Source organism: Piliocolobus tephrosceles, chromosome 13, assembly GCF_002776525.5.
Source record: "Piliocolobus tephrosceles isolate RC106 chromosome 13, ASM277652v3, whole genome shotgun sequence".
Lineage (NCBI taxonomy): Eukaryota > Metazoa > Chordata > Mammalia > Primates > Cercopithecidae > Piliocolobus > Piliocolobus tephrosceles.
In genome coordinates, this window is record NC_045446.1 from 33,147,848 (window position 1) to 33,175,153 (window position 27,306).

Genomic DNA, 27,306 nt, shown 5'->3' on the forward strand with positions numbered 1-27,306 from the left:
TTCCCATATTCAGCATAGGGCTAAATAATATAGTAGATATTGTAAAATAGTATAAAAATTAGGGGACTGGGCATGGTGGCTCACACCTGTAATCCCAGCACTTTGGGAGGCCAAGGTGGATGGATCACAAGGTTAAGAGATTGAGACCATCCTGGCCAACATGGTGAAACCCCATGTCTGCTAAAAATACAAAAATTAGCTGGGCATGGTGGTGCGCACCTGTAATCTCAGCTACTTGGGAGGCTGAGGCAGGAGAATCGCTTGAACCCAGGATGTGGAGGTTGCAGTGAGCCGAGATTGCGCCACTGCACTCCAGCCTGGCGACAGAGTGAGACTCTGTCTCAAAAAAAATTAGGGATGCTGCCTAACATAAGTGGAAAATTCAGGCAATGAGAGAGGGTCTAGGTCTAGTCAAAATGCTTCCTCCTCCTTGGATGCTCTAAAAATGCCTAGTACTATTCTTGTACATCTAGCACTGCTCCTGTTCTGCCAAATGTGGAATTCTGCAGTAGTTCTGACAGTTGAGGCTCCAGGAACAGCATTACTAATGAAAATTTATATCTAACGGAAATCTGTTCTTTCAGAGGGTTTAGGGGGCTTTAGGGGATTGGGAGGTGACTCAAAATGATATAAACTGCAGCCTACAGTCAAGCCCCAGGCAGAGAGATGTGTGTGTGTGTGTGTGTGTGTGTGTGTGTAAAGATTCCTTTTATAACTTTCTTCAGGAAATAAATTGTGAGCCAAGGCAGCATCCACTCATAACTTTTTTTTTTTTTTTTTTGCCTTGTTTTGGATACTAAGTAATATAATTCCCTTTGACTTTTAAATAGAATCATTTAAAAACAAGCAATCATGAATTCTAAATAGAGGACTTAAATAGGTTTGTAAACATTATATGATCTCCTACTTTGTCTCCTACAGATACACCCATTTATCTGGGAAGGGGCATACATATTTGGGAGTACCTTTCTTAAAGATAATAGATGGTAGCCACAGTATATTGTGACCTACTTCCCACTGGAAGAAATATTGTTTATATGTTGGTATAGGAAATCTCAAGCTCCATGTAGGGACCTCGAATCTCTCTCCATACAAGAATCTCTCTCTGTTCATTAAATATTTTTTTAGTAGTCAGTGATCCCATGTTGGGTCCTAATGATTACTGTATGTTTTCCTGAGGGTTCAAAAACCGTTTTATAATCTGTTCTACAACTTTTTAGGGAATTAACATTAGGCTTATAGATAAAGTTTCTTCTTTAAATTTAAGTGTATTTGCCTCTCTTCAGTCCTTGAGTTCCTTAGAATTTACCTTTACTTTTCAAATTTTATGAAATGTAAAAATTTAGGTCTCTTGCTGAAGAAGGGTGCCAAGTGCTAGCAGTAATTAATTAGTCCATAAATCTCTCTAGGGCAAGACTTGGTGTATACAAAGGCAGCCAGTTAAGAGCCTGTTGTCTCAGAAAGATGCTGCTCAGGAAGTCTTCATTCCTTGGAATTGTGGTCTCTTTGACTTTGCCTTGGTTCCAGGGTTTCTTAGACATGGTCCTCAGGGTCTTCTAGTGACTTCCCGGCATAAGACTTTGTCTACCCTTGTTGCTTATATCAAAAACAGAATGTGGTTAAGTAACCACTGATTTATATTTTTACTCTTGATCTACAGAGGTTGTCAAGAATGTTGCTAAGGCTTGAGTTTTAAAAGTATTTTAGTAGCAGTTAGAGATCTCCCATTATATAACTGGATCACTGTTATCTTTTATTAAATATGTGAAGTCAGAATTGTGCAATCTGAACATTCACAAAGTAGTCTAATCTATCTGTAAACTCTTTAATCTTTGTCAGAAATTCCCTGTTGAAATCTTTAAAACATAGACTCTCTTTTATATTCATGAAGATATAATCATCACTCCTAGTTTTTGTTGGGGTAAACTTGTTTTAGTCATTCATGTAATTTTTAAACCAAATCCTTGCTTTTTCAAAATCCTTGTTTGTCTTTCTGTCTTCTGGTTTTTATGTCTCTTATTTTTCAGCCTTAGAACTCTAAAGTCAAAACTCCTATTCTGACTCTAATGACTTGTCCATGATCCCAGAATTTTATTATAAAATATATTGTAATAAGTATAATTGCCAATGAAAACAGCCTAATTGCTACTACCTGTTATAAAACAATGTCTTACATAGCTCTCAGCATTTCAAAGTTATGTAAAAGAACACGACTCAGCAGAGATTCTCTTTCTCCTAAGAGTTTTTAGAAGAGAGAAGAAATCATAGACAAAAATATGTAAAAACACTAATTATAGAAGATTCTGTCTTTGTGAAACAAACGTGGAGAAATAAATGTCAAAGGGAATCCTCCATTTTTGTTGCTGAAACGATTAAGGCTTTTTTTATAGTCTATCACATTTAAAGTATAAATCTCTCATGACATATTTATTTACATCTTAAATAAATCATTAAAATGTAAGTAATATGTTGACTTAGTATTTACATTCAAGGGCACCAAACTGTTTTACCCACATTAGCTGACTTCTAAGTCTCTCTGAATTAGGTATGTTTGTTCTGGGTGTTATTATTATTCCTACTTTGAGTCTTAAAAGAAGAAAATAAAAGAACAAAAAGGTTAAATACATCTTTAGATTTGTATGAATGTGACCGTACAATGTAACAGTGGAATTTCAAGACATTTTACAATTAGCTTGCTTTTGAGTGTTATTTACATATGTAAGTGCTTTGTATAATTGATTTTATTCCTAAGTTTTACTATGTTTTCTATTACTTATTTTCTGACTGAGTCAAAAGTTAATTTGTGCCTAATTTAATACCATTTGGGTTAAACTTTTTGGGATAGTAATATAAATACAAATACTCTGAAGTAATAAAAGTGTCAGTTATTAGATCAAGTAATTATATAATGACATTTCTGAAGACCATTACTTCTATTTTGTGTTAGATTTATTTGTTGTGTTCTGTGCATTATACTTCCTAAAACTAAGATAATACTTGAAGTTTTTGTACGGAGCTTTAAAGTTTACAATACCATGTCATGCATATTCAATTTTATGTATTGGTATAGGCCATGGCCACATAAAAATTGGCTAGGTGTAGTTAATTCTCAATATTTCTTTAAGTAATCTTAAATTGCATGTATACCAAACCAATTATTTTACATTACTACTAAATATCAAATATTTTAGATGTCCAAGAAATTGAGTTCACAAAATCCTTGTATTTTCAAAGACACACACACTATTATTTTTGTTGAAGGGAAAAGAAAGATCAGACAATAGAATCCCAGCTTATTTCTACTTGTATAAATCAAGTCATTTAAATAAATGAATTGTGTATGGTGACCTGTTCTACCAATGTGCTACTGGGGATGTATGAAAAAAAAGATGTGCATGGTGGTGGAAGTAGAAAGAGGCATAAAGCGTATTGGAAAACTACCAAATGTTCCCTGCAAATGGGCCCTATTCAGAATCAGTAAGCGTATGATGAGTGAAGTGGTTTTGAATATCGCCTTTAGATTCCATGCTGTTACAAGGCCAGCCCTGAACATGGCAACTCTTATTTCCACACACAGTACCTCTTCACTCTCAATTTAACCCCCAAATCTGATGAACCCATTACTCCATACTTGATTTCATGGAACAAGGAGTAGATATAGTTACAAATGATCAATCACAAGCCGTGAACCAAAGCAGCAAGGCATTAACAATTCACACCATTTCGGTCCACTTGCTCAAGCAGAAGATGTGCCAGCATATTTAATGCACAGATACTTTGTTCAGTTTAAGAAAAAAACATGACTCAGGCTGCATTTTCAAAATGGAGAGGACTTTCTAAGATTTCATACCTCCTAAGCCTTAATGTCAACATTCATCCACACGTGAGTAATTAAAATAACCAGGTGTCCTATAAAGGTCATAATGTCCAAATTAAATTTTACTCAGGTAAAAACAGTATGACCTATGAAATTCTTCCCTTCAATGCATCACTATTCTGTTTGATCCTATCATACAAATCAATGTCTCTTACAGCAGTATTATAACACTGTAGACCCCACAGGCAATATGCCGTCAGTTTAATAGGATCACTGAAAAACTAAAGCAGCTGTGAAAGATTGCTCTAAGTATAGCAATCGTGTGCTTGTCATTTTGTTCAGTGGAGGAAAAATCCAAATTTGGGTAGGCATCCGTATTTAAGAAAACGACTGCTGAATCTTTTCTCATAAGTACCTTAGGGACAATAAGATTTGACATACAGCATGTAAACAAAAGTACACAGCAGCTGTTAGTTTAGTTTTGTTTGGATAAAAATACACTGATATAAATCAAGCAACACAGCAGACAGTGTGTTCTCCATCATTCAATCTTCCCTGCAGACCATGCTTTTGAATGGTGTCTAATGGTTGCTGTGGGACCAGGAGCTTTCCAGCTATTACCCAAAGCTGGATAAGGAACATTAAAATACACACATACCTTGGCACTAGCTCAAACTCCCTGCAGTCATACTTCCTGGGCTGGGAAGCAGTCACATCTAAGTATCTTTTAAGAACTTACTTTGTTTTGACCACAGAAGACTTTTTAGGTCAACTTCATTAAAAAAAAAAAAAGCCAGTTGAACTGGTTGAATTGCTGGGAAATTTCCAAATGCCTTGTTGTATTTCTAAATGATACCTTGTTAGCAATAGCCAAGTATTTTAGAAGCTGGACCTGCAGCTTGCTGCCAAAGAGTATATAGAAGTTTCTTTATAGGTAACTATACTCTGGGCAGTGTGCTTTTCTTTCATAGTCTCATGTACTCTTACTGAAATGTGAAAATTACAATATTATGTAAATTATGGTTACGGATATTTAATTGGCATGACTTTTAATTTTTTTTGTAAGCAAGTTATTAAAGCCTTTGATTATTCCCTGTGCTTCCTGAAATGCTATTAATAAAAAATCCTGATCTTTGTAGCTTTCCATATTAGATTGAAATGCAGTATGTAAAGTAGCCCTTTCAATGTAGGATGTTGCTTTTGGAGAGGGATATATATTCCCTAGGTATAGATCATGACAGAATATTCCAGTCTAAATCTGATAGACAAATTTGATTAGCTTTGTGGTTTCTCTTCAGAGGGATTTTTGGTTCCTTGTCATGTACTTCCTCCATTATATATCCCAAGTAAGTTCACACTTCTTATCAGTGATAAAATAGTTTTAATATAAGATCCTCTTGAAGACTGAACAGTTTATTTTCTTATTTAACATTTCAACTCGTTTTGGGGGTTCTTAGAAGAAATTACCTTTTTTATTTAAAATAGTTAATTTTGACCTTGATCTAATATTATTGCTCTGCATTTAAATTTTATTATGTGCCTTTTTCTATAGAAGCATGATTTATGACAAGGTAGGATAAAGTATGTAAGGGTTTTCCAAGGACTTCTAAAAAATACCCATCTCTGGCCTTCTCCTGTCTAGTTCATGCTTCCTTCCCAAATCTTATGGCTTTCTTTTTATATTTATTTTCCTCATTAGTCTTCATAATCATATAAGGAAAATTAAAATAAAAGCAGTTGCACACATCCTAAATATGCTTTGAAATTCAGTAATATTCATGTTTATTTAACAAATTTGGATCAAATTTTTTTAGGTTATAGAAAGGTACAGGTTCTAAATGATCATGGATAGTTATAGTTATGTTCTTAAAACTTACCCAGAAGACTGTCTACAGTGTATCTGCAGTACCATTTATTCATCTAGTAGACATTTGCTGAGCACTGCTTTCACCAAACTAAAAAATATGGCTTCAAACTCCAGAAGGTTTCAGGATTTACTGGGGGATGAAAGTGAGAGGGGAGAAGATATGAACTAATACAAATTGATAAGAAAAAAGAAACAGAAAGCAACAACAACAAAAAAGAGAGAATGCTATGGGAGGCATAGAGGAGGGAGCAATTAATTCTACTTAAATCATTTAGGATATTTTGCCAGAGGTGGTAACATTTGATATGAGCCTTGAAGGATAAGAATATATTAATAGGTGGGAAAAGGGGGGAGAAAATGGGAAAGGAATGAAACAGTGTGAATGAGAAAGGTGTCAGTTGATAATTATGAAATTAATATAGCTACTAGTTTTGGTTATATAATCTGTTTACCTATGATGCTCATTACCAGCTCTGTCCAGTGAAGTTACTCTTTTTGGTCACATGAGTTATCAACAGCCTCAGTCTTAGCGCCAAACTCATTGAAATGATTGCATTAATTTTCATTTTGCCCTATAATCATAACTTGAGATGAAACAAAAGGAATAAAAAGTAATAATCCACATAGCTTTTCATCTTTCCAGGGGTGGAAATGATCCCAATGAAATGATTCCATTTGACTAATGTATTCATAATTGCTAAATTTAAGGAATGATCAACTTCCAAACCATTTAATATGAAATGTTGAGGGCTAGCTTAATGAAAATACTGAAAAGAGAAGTTCTTACCACAATCATGTGAACAGGAGAAACTAGGTAGAACACCTGTAATACAGGCCTTTCACATAAGAAGAAATGTTTATGTGTAGTTATGCACACAAATATTAAAAGACCATAGGATAACCTATTTGAATGAGGCAATATTTCTATGTAGTAGTTTGAAGACAGAGAAGCACATGATTGGAAGGGCACAAAAATAATAAGGGAAAAAGGGAACTCTACATAAAAGAGAAGAAAACCATTGGTTAAGAGTACTTATGAGCTATGATTTGGTATAGAATATTAGGAATATCCACTAAAACACTTAAATAACTAATTCACATCCATGTTAAAATCTATGGTTGAGGTTTAAAAAGTCAAGCGACTTCTTTTTTAAAAAATCAATTATTCAATAATATTTTAAAAGTACATTTTAGGCCAAGGCTCCTTTTTAAATGGACAGTTCTTTAATTCTAACTGCTTAATAAATATTATTATTTTTTAGTATAACATAGGCTGATTTATATATCCTTTTTAAGTACTTAGGCGTATCATTTTCTTATGTTTTCTGTACCTTCCTAGTTAGTGGAAACATTGTTTGTTCTTGGAGTGTGCTTTGTCTTCCTTTTCAAGAAGATCATCAAAGTTACTAGTTTGCAGCTTCCAAAAAGAAAGAGCCTTCTAATCCCTAGTTCAGAGGCTAACCTTTATTAGTGCTCTCGTGGTTATAATGAGGACCCTGCTTCCAGCAGGGAGATTCTGGAATACTGAACAGATTATTCAACAAGTTCAGAGCAGATTCTGAAGTCCCTTATAAAACCTGCTTGTGAATACTGCTTTCTTTGCTTTGCTGTTTCTGGTTTCCATAGTATTCCTAATTACATAAATCATGTGGAACATGGGAGCTGTTTTCCATCCAGTATCAATTCTGACACTGCTTATGCTGTGGTATAGTTTTAATTTTTTTTCTAAGCTGTATTTTTTTCCTAAAATTTTTATGGACAGTGTAAACTTTGAAAAACCTGGAATTTTTGTTGTTAGATCTAGTAAGTGCTTTTTTTGGAGTCCCTTGGGTTGACATAAAGAATTTGAAAGTCATTTTGTGACAAGCATAGATAGAGAATCTGATAAAATTTTCTCGTGTTTAAATTCAAGATTAACTCTAGGGTGTAAATCATTCAAGCTTATCACCTACTGCTCAATTTATTAAATTTTATTTCAACTTAGTATCTATTTATGTAGTGCCTTTCAGTGTTCAAAAAGTATGGCAGGTTCAATGAGTATACCAATTAAAGGTATATGAATTAAAATCTAATGCATAGTAATATATAAATGTGTAGCAATAAACTAAAAGCACTGATGATTCTTAAGCTAAGTTTCTTTTGAAAAAAATTGTAATCAAGATTGATTTATATTTTACATTTTGTAAAGGTTGAAGAGTTATAATTCTGAATATAAGCTCATTTGTCTTTTAATTTGTATTGCTTTTATAATATTTATGATCTTTTTTTTAAGTTTGAGGTGTTTGTTATGATAAGACTTAGAAAAGCAATTACTCTAAGAGAGTATAAAAATGGCGTTGATAGATGAATTTCAGGATTAGTTTCTCAAGCTAAATAAGTGAATTTTATGCACATATCTAAGAAGATGTTTCAGCAGTCATTGGCTCATAATTTCCTCCTAACTTTATTTATACTATATTAGTAGCAAAATCTTGAACCCCATTTTCAACATTCTCCTTAGTGTTGAACATATTAGACAGACTATATTTTATACTTTGCTAGAGAGTTGTGGAACTTAGTGCCATGAAATGCATAACTTTTTTACCAAGAGCAAAATTTAGCAGAATACCAGCAGCAAAGGCCATTTGCATAACTCAGCCTCTCAGCAGCTCAGCTGAACCTAATTGTAATTCAATTTCCAGATTGCTATGCTAGGCCTCTTTGCATAAAATATGCAACATATAACATAACTAACAGCATGACCTATTTTCTTTGCCGGACCTATTTTCTTTGTCGGTGATCTATTTAATTCCTTTTTCTAGCAGAAATGTGTATCAGAATAAGGTAGCCAATACATATAGTTATTATGTATGTTAAGTTTGTGTCACATGTATATACTTAAATAATGACCAAATACAGAAAAATATCATTTACTTTTTCTGGATTCCCAAGTGTGCCATTTTTATTTCTTGATTTCTGGCTTTTCAAGGAAAATCTTGAAAAATGTTACCTAGCTGCCGTGTTATTGGACTGTTTTACACTAGAAAGACTTTATAAGCTAATCGTGTGAAAAAGTGTATGAACATGTTTGTCAACTCCTTGTGGATGTTGCAGTACATACCCATAAGTAAATATCTTTTATCTGTTTACAAAACGCATGCTGGAATAGCATTCCTAAATCCTTGACTGTTTCATATTCCAGAAACGGAAAAAAGAAAGGTATAATAAAATGCTTGCTTAAAATTCTCCCTGCTATTTTTAAACAGTCTTGCCATCCTGTTGTATGGGTTACTTAAGGAATGCAACAAAAATCTTCAGATAGGATGGCTTATAAAGGTGTGGATTATATTTTATGAATGATTTCCAGATGTGATGTTTTAGGTATGTAGACTCCTCTGTAAGAAGCTATATACAGAAACAACATGGATCTTACAATTTTTTCAGGACAATGCAAGTAGATTTCAGCAAGGTTGGTTCCAACTCATCTGTGATAAATGAGAAGATAAGGCAATCAGTGCACACCATGACACTCTGTGCAGCTAGTTAGGCACACTTCAGAACTACTCAGGTGTGCTCACAAAGCTTATGAGTCTTGCATGGGGGGTGTCTCAATATAAATACATCCTTCATGGTGGCCACTAGTAACGCAGGAATTGCCTCTCTAAGACTTAACCCAGGTCAGATATAAATAATAGATGTTAAGAGTTAGCTCTGGTATTGGGGCTGTATTCCAGGCAGTGTATTTCGGTTGGGTTGGGTCAAAAGAATTTTTTCCCTTCTTTTCTTGCATAGTTCCTCTGCTTGAAAAATGCCTGCAAAATTCCATCACACCTTTGCGGGGACCACTTTGGGTCTCTAAGGGAGAAGGTTTCAGCCCCTCAGGAGCTAAGATGTACATCCAAGGAGTTCTTTTGGCCCTGTACCAACGATTAAAGTCTACAAAAAAGTATTGTAAACAGGTGAGTCATCCCTCTTTAAAAATTGCTTTATTATATGTTTTAAAAATGTGCTTGGTTGTATAGAGGCAATGATTGGCATTGTGTCATAAAAGAACTGTGACATGTATTTTGTGAGCTCAGTGCCTGTTAGGGAGCCAAAAATGCTGCTTCTGTAATCTCAAAGCCAACAATAATGGAGCTAATTGTGTCTGTCTTTTGGTATAAGATGTCATATGTCTCATCTTTTCTTGCAGCGCATACTGGGCAAAGTGAAGGCAACTTCTTACGTGGAAATTCTGTAGACTATTACTTTAAGAAAATAAATAGCTCCTAAGTCATTTGGAGGTTTAAATGTTTAGCATTCTATTTTTTTCCAGCATAAAATCAGATTTTTGGGGGTTAGAATACAACAAATCACATTCTGAAAAATGAAATCATGAATCAACTTCATGTCAAGAGTAACTTATTTCATTTATCCTTATTTAACTTCTCTGTTTCAGGAGTCAAAAGTATACAAATAGAGTTCGTTTATTTGAATCAGGTTAAACTGGATTTTGTCCTTTAATTCCTGTGTATTTATTTCATATTTGTATGTGTGTGTGTAAAGGGTGATATCTTTATAATCCATGTATAGGGACTTTTGATTTATCTTAAAGTATGATTCACATTTGTAAAGTAGAATTATGAAGCCATTTATAACATAAAAATGAAATTGCAACATTTAAAAAATCTTCTTTGTACTTGGTTTTAAGAATTGAAGCACATATTTTTACCAAGCTAAATAAGGACTGGGTTTTACATTTTGAACTGGGAGGTTCCAGTTTAGAACTGGGCTCATTATCTGAGACCACAGACTGCTGAAAAATGAATATTTTGAAAGCATCATGCTATTATTCTCTGCTTGCAGAGAGGAAGGGAAGGTGGGAATGGGCTGTCAGTCTTAGTGTTCACACAGCACCTCCTGCTGTAGAGTTTGGAAAAGAACAACTTGTATTGACTTTGGAAGAAAGTGTTGTACTAAGGTATCCAGAATTAGCAAAAAACATCTTCCCACGAAAACTTCGCAAAATGTGTTTGGTTTGCCTCGTTAATTTCAGCAGATCCAGAAACAGGGTTAATAATTGTAATAGATAAGGCTATTCATAATAATACAATGAAAGAAATAAAAATCCAAACTAATGTTCTCTATTAAGCCAGTAGAAAATATAGAAACCAGTATAAAATATTTTATTGCATTTAGATTAAATTATTTTAGTTGTAATATTTACGTTTTAAGATATAATGATATTGTAAAATGGATCATGATGAACTGCATTACAATAATTTATTTGAAATTATGTGGTTTGATTCCACTTATTGAAATTTAAAATTATTTAATGTTAGAAGAAATAATGAGACAATTCTCCAATTCAAGAAAAGTACTGTTTAAATAAAATCTAAAGACAAATTTAAACATTTTCTAAGTTTTATTTCAAGTAAGGGTGTTAGAAATAAGAAACATCCCAGAAAGTGATGGCATGTTTTTCTTCCACTGTCTTAAACATGTAAAATTTAAATAAGTATAAATTGCTATACTAGATTTAAAAGAGCTCTGTGCATTGTAAGAAAAAAATACTTTCAGAATTACTTAGTGCTTTAATTTAAAAATTTCTTTATGATTCAAAATTAATGAAAAACATTTTATTAAATATTAAATTATGAACAAATATTAAATTAAATTTATTAATTTATAAATTAAATTATTTAACCTTTTAGTGTCTGTAATTGTCTGTTTGGGAAATCTATAAAGATTTCAACATTATATGAATTTAAGAATATTTTGAAACCTATGCTCTTTGCCATTTCTCCTAAAGCTTTTTTCTTCCATTAAGCTGTAATTCAAAGCTTTCCATTCAGCAGTTTTAATGTGATACTTAAGGTTTATTTTGAAGTATAAAAATGAAGAAAAATGAGCAAAAATTTCCTCATTATGCATTTTTATGTAAATTTCTTTTGCTTTAGATCTGCTCTATTTTATGTATGCTTGAGGTTTTCTTCTTTTGTAGTGTTATACCAAGACTTAATTTAAAATTATTTGAATATTTAGATAAGTCACTATAGTGATATACTTATCAGACCATCAATGCTTAGGTGTTAAGCCTGACAATATCTTTATTTGTGAGTGGGATTTCTTAGCAAATATCCTTCTTAAGCATTAATGAACTTTGTTTGAACTACACTTACTTCATTTGACCTTTGGTATAGCCTTTTCTATTTAGTTTTATATAAGATTGTGTTAAAGAATCTTTAGATAGGTGAAATGGAGTTAGGTGATGATTCCTATTTCCTTAACAAATTAAAGTTTATAAATCATATGATAAGATTTTTCTTGATATTATTTCAATTTATTTCACTTTTGAGATCACATATAAAAACAATATTGTCTTGATGTCCGTCAAAATATAAGCTTTAAATTTTGTCATTCCCAAAGGAAATTTCTTTTAATAAATTGTGATAATATAGCTTTAAAAGAAAAGCCAGGGCGACTGGTTTTATGTTGACGAACTTACTCATTTTTCCATTTTTAACTTTAGCTTGGCTGTTATAGCATGCAACTGAATTAAGCACACTACATTAGGGTGGTCTTAAATATATACTGATTCGTGTGTATTAAAATGAGATATTATATTTAGAACAGCATAAAGTCACTTAGTCTTACATTTATCACATTTATTTCCTTAAAAGTGGAAACATCTTAGAAATTGCTTGGAGCTAAGCAGAATCTGTTTAATTGGTAATCTTTGCAATTGCATAAACGCATTCCTATGAAATGTAGTTAACACTTTCAGTGACAGGGCCTGTTCCATCTCATTAGCATTCTTGTTATGTAGTGGTGCTGTTGGTGGGGGTGTTGAAGTAGGAATGCCATTGTGTCGAGTTCTAGTGTTTGGGGACAAACACTGCTGTGGAAGGAACGTGTGAAAAGGCCACAGTCCTGTCAGTGAATGAGGAAGGCTGTGCTTTCTGTGTGCTTCAAGCAGGGAAGCTGTCATTCATAGGCCTAACACAGCTAAGCAGAGGCCAAAACACAAGGCTGCACTACCTTTTAAAATGATATTAGTGATTTTTAAACATGATCTTCTTTATTTATGATCCTACATAGAGCTTTTAGTTGCTGTCAGTAAACAAAATATGGTAGTCTGTTCAGAAACACTGTAAAGATGCATAAATGTGTATGGAACTGTGCCAGGCAGCTATACAAATAATGACTCAGAATGGCTGATGGGCAGTGTTAAGTACAAATGTGATTTTTGAGAAACACTCATTTCTGAAAATGTCTTCCCAAGTTTGAATTTTTCCCCAAACCAACAAAATTCCTGGAGACTTTTACAAAAGAATGTATAGCACTTTTTTTTTAATACAATTTTTGAAAACGCTTATAAACTTTCAGTTTTAGTCATGTAAAGCTGTTCACAGTATGACCTAACAGTTCTTATAGATTGCATAGTTATTTTTGAAATTCAGAGAGATAAAAAGGGAAATGAGTATCTAACTATAATATCATGATAAGCACCATCTTAATTAGGAAGAGAGTCATAGCCCCTGAATTCGTTAAGCCATGAAAAAAATGCATCTGTGAATTTATGAAATTTTAAGAAATTTTTAATTCTACTCCTAGTTTTTAGCACTTCGGAATAAAATGATTAAGTTTGAGATTAAGTTTTAGCTGATTTGGTTACTTAAAGCAAAATAAATAAACCAAAGTGTTCTCCAATATTTCTTAAATTCTTGGGGTATTTTCTAAACTTTGGTAGTGTATTGAAAAACACTGCAATTTCTACTTATGTCTGAAGTTGTGGGAAAATGTTTTATTTCTGTAATTTTAATTTAGAAATGTGTATTTGAGCTATTTGTAGTAAATCATTACTTAATAAAGTTTGTTGAGGATTATATAATTTTTGGCCTGAGTGATTTAAATTTAAATTTTTTTGCATGTGTGTAGTCTCTTTTGTTTATTAATTTAAGCAAGTCAACTTTTTTGGATGCTGTTATTTATGCTATATGTGAAAGTTCTATATTTCGCATATTGTGTTTAGCAATCTCAGGTACTGAATTTCTATTTCAAAAATTAGGTTTTACTTTTTAAATTGTAACAATATTGCAGATTTATTTTGTGGGCATATTATTTGATGAGGAAATAACCATCTAGCTTCAGTATATATTGTTTTTGCAGTTTAAAATTGTAATGTATTTTGTTAACATACTAAAACTAAGCTCTATCAAAGCACTTAGATTTTGTTTAAAAAATTGTGTAAGTTAATGTTGGCTCACTTTATCCACACTTTTAATAAGTTTAGTAATTAGGTATCAAACAACGGTAAAATATAATTCTATCCAGAATTGATTCAGCTCAAAATATGCTTGAATTACATTTATTATTGACAAAATTTGTTTATTGCATAAAGCATTTAAAAAGGAATCTTAGTGTTTTAATTTTTCAAAAAAGAAGTGCTTAAAGTTTGTCTTTTCAGATCCTGTGTCAATTAAAATAATTTATTAGTTCTACATTATTGAATGAATAACTATTTCTATTTTATTTTCTGTATATACTTTAAAAATTGACCTCTTTCTTTGACTTAGTCTTTCTGTGAGAACACTTAAAATATTTCAATATTTAAAAAACTTCTTAATTATCCTTTGAAACCTTGGAACAAAATCTGTAATATATAAACACAATGTACTATTAAAAACATGAAAATAGTGTGACAGTCATTTCGAGATGAAAACTACTTCTGAAGGTTCTGATAAGTAATTTTTTTTAGAATATTAGGTTGTTTGTAGATTTGAGTGATTGTTGATTTTTTTTTCCTGAAACCAAGCTGCATTCTAGTTACTTGAAGTATTTTAAGAACCTTAAACTTGTGTCTCTTTCTAAGTGTCATACTTTGAGCAGGCCTAACATCAGTTAAATGAAGTGAAAATTGCATTCTTGTCTTGATAGAGATGAAAATGGATTTCTGGTCATGAAATAGATGTAGTTGTCACTTTTTAAAAAAGGTGTCAGCAGTTTGCTTCAGTGAGTAAGGTGCCAATTCAGTATAGCAGTAAACTTGTGATCTGAGCAATCAATAAAATGCTTCAATAACTTCTGCTTCATTACACTTATAATAAGAGGCTATAGATCCATGGCACATAAAATGTTGATAAAGAGGATATGTGGGGATCGACTGCGACTATTTTCTCAAAAGTACAGTAAGTGCAATATTGCCATCTAGAGTTTGTGCATAGGTAATTATTACAGAGAGGGGGGAAGCGACAGTGGAATAAAATAAGAAGTGATATTGAAATACTGTTTATTTTCCATCATTTATCCATGACACATTTATCTTCATGGAACATTTCATTTGACTTGTCATAAAGCTGTTTGTTTAGGTCAGGAGAAAATTTTGAAATCTGTATTTTTCTCTAATTCTCTTAGAATTATACTACCAAGTGTCAAATATGTATCTCTAGCTCAAAATTGAACTTTTTATCATGAAAACTATTTATTAAATAACTCACTTTGGAAAAAAATAGAGGTTTTTCTTTTTTACATGGTAATTCAGTTCTATAAAACCAGAGAGCTTTATTGACATCTCAGTTAGGTGTCTTTCAATTAGAAAAATTATCTTTATTAATGGTAAACCTCCTTCATAGAATAAGGGCCAACTTACGTTTCAAATGGTATTTTTAAATAAATTTTTTTTACTTAAAAACTGCGTCTCATGAAGGAAAGATAGACTTGTCTTCTTACGCAATTCTGAACATTTTCATGAAAAGTGAATTCTATTTGGGGATCATCTAGGAATATGTCTCCATCTTTATCAACACATTAAAAATGTTAGTTATTACCTTACTTTTCTTGATTAATTAAAAATTATTTAAATTGTTTCATTTTATAATACTTTTTGAATGAACTAATATGGAAACATTTAAAAATCATTTATCCTCTGTACTTGTGACTGAATAGAAAATTTTATAAAAATCTGAATTTAAGTGTTTTAATTATAATACAGATAAAGTAAACTTAATATGTATATAGATGGACTTAACAAGGAAAGTTGTGTTTTTTCTCACTCAACTCTCCCTTCAAAGAATATGGACCATTTTTCTAAGTTTATAGAGCTAGGTCTTTAAATTTCCCTGAGATGAATAATTTGGCATTAATATATTATTAATGCATTTTTTCTAATACATTGTTGATGTATTTGGTTTTTATGTCTGTGTGTGAATGACTTCCATAATTGTAAAAAATGGAAATGATTATAACATAAATTTATTTTCATTTTCTGACCAAAAATTTATTCTCAAACATCCTACTGTTATATCCCTACTTATATTTAAGATAATTCTTTAGTTATTTGAAGATATCCTTCTTTAGTTAGATGAAGATATCCTATGTTGAAATTTCTAATCATATTGGGTAGAAATATTGCATTTTAAAAACTCCAAATAAAGATAGAATTGTCCAGGCAAAGTACTTGAAAGTAGACCTGACAAATGTTCTTTAAATTACTCAACCACCTGCAGGTATTATTGCCTATGACTCTTTTGAAATGAGAATAAATTTTATAGAGTTACAGCAGCAAAGTGAAAGAGTGTATTTGATAGATTTCCTGAACAGTTTCAACACCCACAGGTATTATTTGTAAGAAAACAATCATGCCGAGTCTTCAGCTGGTTAGAGAGGGCATAGCATTCTATCTTCACCTGACATCCTATCTGTTCCGTCAACATCCTGGGCCCCCTGCCTTCTGCCCCCTCCTCCCAAAACAATAATGCTCACTGAGAGGTTCGTGTGAATGGACAAGAATATGAATGTTTTTTTTCCTTGAAGAACTAAAACGGTATTGAATGCACATTCTTAGTGGGAGGAAAACCAACTCTCTTCAGGATTGACTAGTATTTTCTATTTACTATTCAAACGGATCATTGTTGTCAATGATTGCTAGTTAAGATCTTTGGTTGTTGAGAAGTCTGACTAATGATTGATAAAGCAATTGTAAACATGTTGGGAATCATTGCTTTGTTTTATTTTATTCAGAGACATATATAGTGGCTTCCTCTCACTTCTTGTTATTAGCGTTAGTTCAAGTAAACATCAATCTTAGAACAAACTTCTAATTTTCAAATAATATAATTCATTCTTTGCTCTTATTTTATATATTGCAAAAGGTGGGAATTAATATAACATTAATTTATTGCTGTCTTCCGTAAAACTTTCTCAATTATGTTAGAAAATCAATTTTACATAACCTCCCTAAAATAATCAGTATCCTGTTACATTTCTAAAATATTTAAGTTTCTAAACATAGCCAGTCATGCATGGAAAAAGGATGTGGCAAGAGTTCATTTATTAACACTTAATATATGTGACTGGGAAGCAGATGTTGAAAGCTTCAGAGAAAAGAATTATAGCATAAATAAAAGGTGCTGGGAAGGGCTTCAGCCTTGGCAGACCACAGGTGAGTTACATTTTTTAGAACTGTACTGCCCAATACACTATACCTTGTGTTTTAAAACTAAATGAAATAAAATTGAAAATTGGGTTCCTCAGTCTCCCTTGCCACATTTTGATTACTCAATAGCTATATCATCACTGAAAATTCCACTGGACAATTCTTTTTTAGAAGGTAAAAATTCGGTTGCATGGGTAGTTATACTTCTGGCATTGGATTCCTCATTCTGTAATTAACAAGGTGACAAATCTTTGTCATGTCACCTGTAAGACAGGCCTTTCACATAAGAAGAAATGTAACTTTGTAACTTACAGGCGTTATGACAAGGTAGGATAAAGTATGTAAGGGTTTTCCAAGGCCTTTTTAAAAATACCCATCTCTGGCCTTCTCCTGTCTAGTTAATGCTTCCTTCGCAAATCTTATGGCTTTCTTTTTGTAATTATTTTCCTTCTTAGTCTTCATAATCATATAAGGTAAATTAAAATAAAAACAATTGCACACATCCTAAATATGCTTTGAAATTCAGGTATATTCATGTTTATTTAACAAATTTGGATCAAATTTCTTTAGGTTACAGAAAGTTATAAAAGTTATAGAAAGTTGTAAAAGTTAAGGTCTTTTAAAGGCCTGTATTACAGGTGTTTAAAGGCCTCATGGCCTTTGCTACTGGTATTCCAATTATACTTCTGGCATTGGAATCCTCATTCTGTGATTAACAAAGTGACAAATCTTTTAACATGATCAGGATCTAATTTGGTGTTGGATAGGTAAGGTGCTCCAGTCCTCATAAAGCAAAACAAAGCAAATATTTTGAAAAAACAAAACCAAACCATATAGTTCACAATCTGTTTGCCATCCAACCACCAGGTGGACACCTTTAGGCCCTTCAGTGTCTCTTAAGATCCTTATAAATGAACTGTATAATGTGGCATCTTTAGGGACTATAATTCTACCAGTCACTGGTTTAACCTTATCTTTTGGGTACCTCCCCACCCCAAAAAAGTAATTAGAGAACCAAAGAAGACAAACTCAAATGATGAAGTGTTGAGTACCACTTATGTGCTCTGTGTATTAACCAGTATTGAAAATATAGGAGAATTCTCTAAGGCCTCACTCTCGGGAAGCTACTTTCTTGTTTTGGAGACAAGGCATACCCATGTGAAGCTATTAGGAAATATACTTATCAGTATAAAAAGAAGTGCTAAAATATGTGATACAGATTCTATGTATTATGGGAACTTAAATAAAAGAAAGACTAACATGAAAATAGAACGAAAGCATTTTGAGGTTGAATGAATTTTAGAGGCTGTATAACCCAGTCCTCTCATTTTATAGATAATAAGACAGTAATACTTACCTCACTGAGTTTTTGTGAAGATTAAATCATGTATATAAAATTCTTTTTTTTTTTTTTTTTTGAGACAAAGTCTCACTCTGTCACCTAGGCTGGAGTGCAATGGCACGAGGTTGGCTCACTGCAACCTCCACCTCGCAGGTTCAAGCCATTCTCCTGCTTCAGCCTCCCGAGTAGCTGGGGTTACAGGCACATGCCACCATGCCCCGCTAATTTTTGTATTTTAGTGGAGACGGGTTTTCACCATATTGGCCAGGCTGGTCTTGAACTCCTGACCTCAGATGATCCGCCCACCTCAGCTTCTCAAAGTGCTGGGATTACAGGCATGAGCCACCAAAGACTCTTAAAACAGTACCTGGAACTTACTTACTTACTTACGAGTAAGTGCTCACTGAGGATTAGCTATCATTACCAGCGTCTTTATTATTAATATTATAAAGTAATTAAGACCAATGGCAGTGAGGTCCTTGTCTAAGGTGAGATAGCAAGGTAGGGTTGTAATGGCACTAAAGCCTATCTTCATTAGCAAATGCAAGGCATGTTTTATTAACTGAAGTATGGGTAGAGTTTGAAAAGGAGATTCAGATAGGCAGTGGTATGAAGTCAGGAGTGAACAAGATATTTCAAACAGGTTATATGTGATTTAAAAAAAAAGGATATCAGTGGCGTTTGGAAGCTAATGAAAACTTTGAGTGAATAGGATTAAAGAAAAAATTGGCGTTGGAGAATTAAGGGCAGTGGGTATAGATAGGACCTCTCAGAGGTTGAGAGTGGTATATTTTTTTAAAGTTCACAGCATATTAAATAGTGAAGAAATGCCAAAACAGGATTTTAAAACCATTAAGTATATTTTACATGATTACCCTTAAAATTAACTCTATTAACAAAAAGCACAGTATGATATAATTGTTCTATTTACATGATAATTAAAGAATTTCTTAAAAATATTAATCATAACCCATGTTGGGGGCATGATCTGGTGATGGGGCAGATGTTTCAAAATGGCTGTCTTCTCCAGAGTATCCTGTCACTGTACCTTCTTGATTGTATGTGTAACTTTATTTGCAGATAATGAAAAAAGCTAAATTTGTGGCCTATTTTGAATGTAAGACTAAGGTCAGAAGACCTTCCTCAGTCTCAGGATCTGAGATCCTAACATGGTTGGATAGTGTGGATGGGGAAAGCAAATCATTGAAGTTTGGAAAACATCTTCTAGAGTTTACTTTAGGAAGGAGATACACACTGCAGGAGAGCAAATCCACTCACACTATACAAGACATGCCAAGAAGTATTTTCTTTATTTTGTTTAAATCTGATTTTATCTTTCACACATGGTGGTGGGAGAAAAGTAAAACTAAATTTGATTCAGACCAAATAATTTAACCAGTTTATTTAGGCAATGCTCAGCCTTTTGAATAAAGATGCCCAGATGTTCATCTTTCTGCCATTTTTTTTGTGTTCCCTCCAAGAAGTCATCTGTGTTTATGGAGGAGAAGGGCTTACTAAGTAACAATTGGGGTTGTTCCCCTGAAGGTATACAAAGAGCAGGAGATGTTCAGTGGTTTTAAGAGAATGAAGGTCCAGATTCCCAACTCCCATATGCACTTTTTACTAAAATGATTCTGATTGAGAATGTGCCTGCAGTGTAAGGGAATGCCATCTCTTGTCTCCTTTCCCATTTTCCATTCACCCTTTAAAAAGGCAAAGCACACCTCTTCCTCATCCTGAGTCTATTCTGGTGTATCCCTTGTGGTGTAAAAACCTCCAGGCACCAAACAAAAGGACACTTTGAAAATATTAGTGCCATCAGCTTGTGATAGGGCTCCAAATCTTCCCTTGCTGTTATATATGTATTTCTGTTAAGGAAGAAGTGGTATAGAAATACAAAGTTGAGAAGAAAAAGGAAGGATGTAAACTTTCTGATTGTCTTAGCACTTTGGGAGGCAGGGGCAGGAGGGTCGCTTGAGCCCAGGATTTCGGGACCAGCCTGGGCAACATAGGGAGACACTATCTCTACAAAAATAAAAAATTTAGCCAGATGTGATGATGCATGCATGCTTGTGGTACCAGCTGCTTGGGAGGCTGAGGTGGGAGGATTGCCTGGGCCTTGGAGGTCAAGGCTGCAGTGAAGTGTGATCATGCCACTGCATTCCAGCCTGGGCAACAGAGTAAGACCTGTCTCAAAAAAACAAAAACAAAAACAAAATTTCATAACTTTCTGATTGTTAAAGAAGTGTTTTTTCATGTTTTAAAAAGTGGATAATTATTGATGCAAAACTGCTCTGGTATTTAACCTCACTGTATAGATTTTAAAAAACAATTTAACAGTTTTCTTTGGTAATGGCAATATTTATAACATGGCAGAAATTACATCTTTGTAACTGTTTTTAAGCTAATGATAAAAAATGTTAAATGTCAACTTAAAATGTTGGTACGTAGTTTTCTAAGTAAAGGTTGCCCAATTTTTATAAATTCTTTGAGATAGCATGTGAGTAAAATATTCTGGAGTCATCATGGTTCAAGGCAGAGAAAGGTGGTCCTTTGAGCCATGTGGTGTCTGACTGCAGAGATGATTGGTCTTGTCTGCTGCTGAGGTTGGTAGCTGATGCTGGATGTTCTCTGGGTGGGTGGGAGTGCACCCTGGAAGCTGTACTCTTAGCTTGACTCTTGCTGAGTTAGTACCACATTTTTCCATCTTGGTCTTGGCCTACATGAGCCACCCCTCAGCCTCTGCGGTGTAGTAATTGTAGGCATTTTGGCCCTTAATTTTTTTTTCTTTTTTCTATTTTTTTTCTTTTTGGCCCTTAATAGTTTTATGACTATTTCTTATTGTAAAAAAACACACAGCATTACATTCACCCATTTACCCATTTTTTAAGTGTACAATGCAGTAGTGTTAAGTATATTTACATTGTTTTCTTAATTTCCTTTTTGGATTTCTCATTGTTAGTATATAGAAATGCAACCAATTTTTGTGCATTAATTTTGTATCCTGAAACTTTGCTGAAATTATTAGTTGTAACAGATTTTTGTGTGGAATTTTTAGGGTTTTCTATATATAAAATAAACTCATCTGTGAACAGAGATAATTTTACTTCTTCCTTCCAAATTTGAATGCCTTTTCTTTTTCTTGTCTAACTGTTCTGGCTAGGACTTTCAGTGCTATATTAAATAGTAGTGGTGAGAGTGGGCGTCCTTTTCTTGTTTTTGATTTTAGAGGAAAAGCTTTCAGTCTTTTACTGTTGAATATGATGTTGCTGTGGCCTTTTCATATATGGCTTTTATTTTCATCCATCCCTACTTTGTTGGAGTGTTTTTATCATAGCGTATTGAATTTTGCCAAATGCTTTTTCTGCATCAATTTAGATCATCATTGTGTTTTTTAATCTTCATTTTGTTAATGTGGAGAATTACATTCATTTTTTTTCTTATGCTGTGCCATCCTTTCATTCCAGATATAAATGTCAATTGATCGTTGGCCCTTAATATCTGAGGCCTTTCTGGCTACAACTTTGCTACCTTTTTGTTCCCTGGGTACTGTGTGAGAATTTGTGGGTCTCATGTCTGATTATTCAGGTCATAATTTAGGTAACATATTTTGTCAAATACTTTTTACTGCATTTATTGAGATTTTCATATACATATTTTTACTGTTAATATAGTGAATTATGTTGATTCATTTTCAAATATTAAATAAACCTTGTTTCTGAGATAAACACTACTTGTTCATGTAGTATTTGCTTATATATTATATATTATCCTCCATATATATTACTTGAATGTATTAAATTTATTAAATCCTATTAATGATTTTTATATCTCTGATCTTGAGGGGCATTGGCCCGTAGTTTATCTTTCTTTTAATATCTTTGTCTGATTTTGGTATTAGGGTAATGCTGGCTTCATCAAATGAGTTGAGAGGTACTTCTTCTTCTTCTATTTTCCAAGTTTGTGTTTACCACCTCTATTATTTCTTAAGTATTTGGTGACATTCATTAGTAAAACCATCTGGGCCTGGAGTTTTGTTTACAGGTAGGTTTTAAATTATGAATTAAAAAGTTTTTAGTATTCGTATAGCTGTTTATTTGTTTACTCTTATATGATTTCACCTTTTATTTTACATTTGGCAGGGTACATGTACAGGTCTGTTATATGGCTATATTCTGTGGTTTGGGGTACAGATGATCCCATCACCCAGGTAGTGAGCATACTACTCAATAAGTAGTTTTTCAGCCCTTCTCCCTCTTTGCCCTTTCTAGTATTCCTCAGTGTTCCTATCTTTATGTTCAACATGTAGCTGTTTATGTTACATAATTCTTTTTGATCTTTAGTAGTTTAATGTCTTTGAAGGAATTTGTTCATTTCATCTAAATTAAAAATGTATTGACATAAAGATGTTTATAATATTTTATTATCATTCATTTGAAGTCTGTAGAATTTGCTTTTTAATTCCTTATATTGGCAATTTCTAGCCTCTCATTTTTTACTTAACTCGTCTAGCTGAGGTGATCAATTTTATTTATATTTTCCAAGAAATGACTTTTCATCTAATTGATTTTCTATTTTTGGTCTGCTATTTATTTCATTGATTTTGTGCTTTATTAATTCCTTACTTCTGCTTATGTAGGGTTTAAGATATTTCTTTTTCTAGTTTCATAAAATAAAAGCTTAATTGATTTAGACCTTTCTACTTTTCTAATGTAAGCATTTAATGCTATTAGCATTTAATGCTATTAAATTTCCCTCAAAGCCCTGCTTTTGCTATGCCTAACAAATTTCAGTATGCTGTTTTCATTTTTCTTTAATTCAAAAGACTTTAAAGTTTTTTCTTGTGATTTTCACATCTGTTATTTAGAAATATCTTGTTTAATTTGCAATTATTTTTGGATTTCTGTATATCTTTCTGTAATTGGTTTCTAGTTTCCATTGTGGTCAGAGAACAAACTGTGTATAATTTTAATCCTTTGAAATTTTTTGAGATTTGCTTTATGTCTCAAAATATATCCAAATTAATATTCCATGTTTATTCTGTCTTATTGGTTTAAGTGTTTTTAAATGTCAGTTTGTTCAAGCTAGTTGATAGTATTGTTCATATCTTCTGTTATTCTTGTTGTAATTTTGGATTTGTCTGTTTCTCCTTTCAGTTCTATCAGTGTTTTCTACATATATTTTGAAGTGCTGTTATTGGGTTCGTATTATTTTAAGATTGCTACATTTTCTTGATAAATTGACTTAAAATCCTTATGAAATGTTCCTCTTTATTCCTGGTAATATTCTTTGTTCTGAAGTCCATTTTGTTTTATGTTAATAAAGCTACTCCAATTTTCTTTTCACAAATGTTATGATAAAATACTGTCCTTTTACTTTTCTGTCTTTTAATTTTAACTTATCTGTATTTTTATATTCTGTCTTGTAGAAAGAATATATTTGGGCCTTGCTATTCCCTCCAGTCTGAAAATTTCTTTTAATTGGAGTGTTTAGACCATTTACATTTAATATAATTAGTAGTATGATTGGGTTTAATTATTTTACCTTGTCATTTGTATTTTGTCTCATTTGTTTATTATTTTATCTTTTTAAACTGCTTTATTTTCGATAAAATACATTTCTTTTTGGTCACTTCATTGCTACTGAAATAGTTAGTATGTTTGTCCCCTCCAAGTGTCATGTTGATATGTGATTCCCACTGTTGAAAGTGGGGCCTAGTGGAAGGTGATTAGATCATGGGGGTAAATCCCTCCTGAATGCTTTAGCACCTTGCTCCCTTGGTTTACATGAGATCTGGTTGTTTAAAAAAGCCTGGGACTTCCCCCTTCTCTCTTGCTCCTCTTCTTACCATTTGATGTGTTGACTCTTCCTTCACTTTCTACCATGATTATGAGCTTCCTAAGGCCCTCACCAGAGGCAAATGCTGGAGCCATGCTTGTAGAGCCTACAGAACTGTGAGCCAATAAAACCTCTTTTCTTTATAAACTATCCAACCTCTGTCATTCCTTTATAACAATGCAAAAATGGCCTAACACAGCTACCATAAGCTTATTAGCTATATCTTTTTGGCTTGCTTTGTATGCATGAGTGTATGTGTAGTTGCTCTAGGTTGTTTTGTTTATATATTTAGCTTTTTATACTCTATCTTTGAATAATACTTATTACTTCATTATAATGTAAGAAGCATATGTTTTTATTTATCCTTCCTATTCTTTGTGCCACTGTTGTCATGTATTTTATTTTTATCTGTTATTTTCCCCAGAAAATATTGTTATATTCTTACTTAAACAGAAAATTTTAAAAGATATTTAAAAATGAGAAAAATGTCTTTTTCTTTACCCACATACTTATGAGTTTTGATATTCTTTATTCCTTAATAAATCCAAGTGTCCACTTAGGTTGTCTTCCTTTTGCCTGAAGAACTTCTTTTGTTAAAACTTTTTTTTTTTTTTCAGAGATGAGCTCTTGCTTTTTTGAGACCTTCCTTCCTTCCCACTGAGTACGGACAAAGTCAAGAGGTTTTCTTCCCCAGACTTTAAAGATGTTGTTCTATTCATCACAAGTTTCTGATGTAACAGTGGAGAGTATTCTTACCTTAGTACTTCTTTATGTAATGACTTTTTCTTTTATTGCTTTTAAGAATTTATATTGAACACTTTTTTTTGGCAGTTTGATCATGATGTGCCTTTTGGGTTTTTATTGGGGGGTTTACCTTTTGCAATTTGTTGAATTTCTTGGATATATGTGACTCTAATTTTTGTTATTTTTTTTTGGCCTTTATGTCTTAGAATACTTTTTCTGTTCCTAACCTTCTTTCCTATTTTTCTGGACTCTAGTTCCACAATATTAGTTTGCCATTTATTTATTTTTTTTTTTCCCCAATACTTTTTTCTGGGCACTTTATTTTGGTTTGTTTCTGTGGTAGCCATCAGGCTGAGCTAGGACATGAGTCACCTTGAGTCACCTTCAGTTCTGCAAGAAGCCATTAGAGAAGAAAGCTGCAGATACAGCATCTTGCCTGGAATTAAGGCATTTAGTTACAAAATTTTAAATATAAGAGAAAATTATACTCCAAATACAAATACTATCTTTCCTCTTATATTCCTCAGCCTGGTTCCTTAAGTATTACATCATCAAGATTCTCCTATCAGTTCATATTTATTTCTCCTCATTCCTTAATACTAGAATCTCTTCTTAAGTCAAGCTAATATTATCACTGTTCAATAACCATACCATACTCCTTCCTAGCTTTGTGTTTCCTGTTCTCCTATATGGAATAGGAATGTGCTTCTTCATTTTCCTTATGTCGAAATAATGAAAATATTCCGGACATGAAAGATTAGAATAAACATTTCTGTAAGCCAAATCCAACTCGATCAAATCCTTTCTTCAGATATTTTTTTCAGGAAATAAAGCATGTCTATATCTATCTAGATGCATATATATGCATCTAGATATATAAATATCTTTCTAGATAGATTTATATATAATTTTTCTTCCCTGTGCTTCCTCTCTAGAGGTAACCATTATCTGAATCTCCAGTCATATTTTATAGTATATATAATATATGTATATTATATAATATATATTTTATGTTATATATTACATATATGTACATGTATATATTAGTATACTTGCATATGTATATATAACACAAATTTACATATTTATATTATATATTGTTATTATTTTATTTTATTTTAATAGTTTTTTGGGGAAAGGTAGTTTTTGGTTACATGGATACATTCTTGAGTGGTGATTTCTGAGATTTTGATGCACCCGTCCCCTGAGCAGTTTATGCTGTACCCAATATGTAGTCTTTTATCCTTCACTCCCTCCCAACTTTCCTCCATGTCCCCAGAGTCCATTATATTATTCTTATGCCTTTAGTTTTCCATTCCTGAGTTACTTCACTTGGAATAATGACCTCCAACTCCATCCAAGTTGCTGCAAAGGCCATTATTTCATTCCATTTTATGGCTAAGCAGTATTCCATGATGTATATATGCCACATTTTCTTTAGCCTCTTGTTGATTGATGGGCATTTAGTCTTGTTCATATTTTTGCAGTTGTGACTTGTGCTGCTATAAACATGCATGTGCGTGTGTCTTTTTCACATAATGACTTCTTTTCCTTTTAGTAGATTCCTAGTAGAGGGATTGCTGGATCAAATGGTAGTTTTACTTTCAGTTCTTTAAGAAATCTCCCTACTGTTTTCCATAGTCATTGTACTAGTTTACATTACCACCAGCAGAGTAAAAGAGCTCTTTTTTGTCACATCCATGCTAACATCTATTATTTTTTGATTTTTAAATTATGGCCATTCTTGCAGGAGTAAGGTGGTGTCTCATTGTGGTTTTAATTTGCATTTCCCTGATAATTACTGATGTTGAGTATTTCCTTCATGTGTTTGCTGGCTGTTTGTATATCTTCCTTTGAGAGTTGTCTATTTATGTCCTTTGCCTACTCTTTGATGGGATTATTTGTTTTTTTACTTGCTGAATCGTTTGTGTTCCTTGTAGATTCTGGATATTAGTTTTTTGTCTGATGCATAGTTTGCAAATATTTTCTCTTACTCTGTGGGTTGTCTGTTTACTCTGCTGATAGTTTCTTTTGCTGTGCAGAAGCTTTTTAGTTTAATTAGATCCCATTTATTTATTTATTTTTGCATTTGCTTTTGGGTTCTTAGTCATGAATTATTTGCCTATATCAATGTCTAGAAGAGTTTTTCTGATTTAATCTTCTAGAATTTTTATGGTTTCAGGTCTTAGATTTTAATCTTTGATCCATCTTGAGTTGAGTTTTGTATAAGGTGGGAGATGAGGATCCAGTTTTACTGTTCTACATGTGGCTTGCTAGTTATCCCAGCACCATTTATTGAACAG

At 32.7% G+C, this 27,306-nt stretch overlaps 1 protein-coding gene across 1 annotated transcript in view; it reads left to right on the forward strand.

Annotated features, from left to right (window-relative positions):
- Positions 1 to 27,306, forward strand: part of DCDC1 (doublecortin domain containing 1) — a 445,002-nt gene that overhangs the window by 72,195 nt on the left and 345,501 nt on the right. The window contains exon 7 of the mRNA XM_031936696.1: positions 9,456 to 9,622. Within this exon, the coding sequence (XP_031792556.1) occupies positions 9,456 to 9,622 (167 nt within the window). The remainder of the gene's footprint in view (positions 1 to 9,455; positions 9,623 to 27,306) is intronic.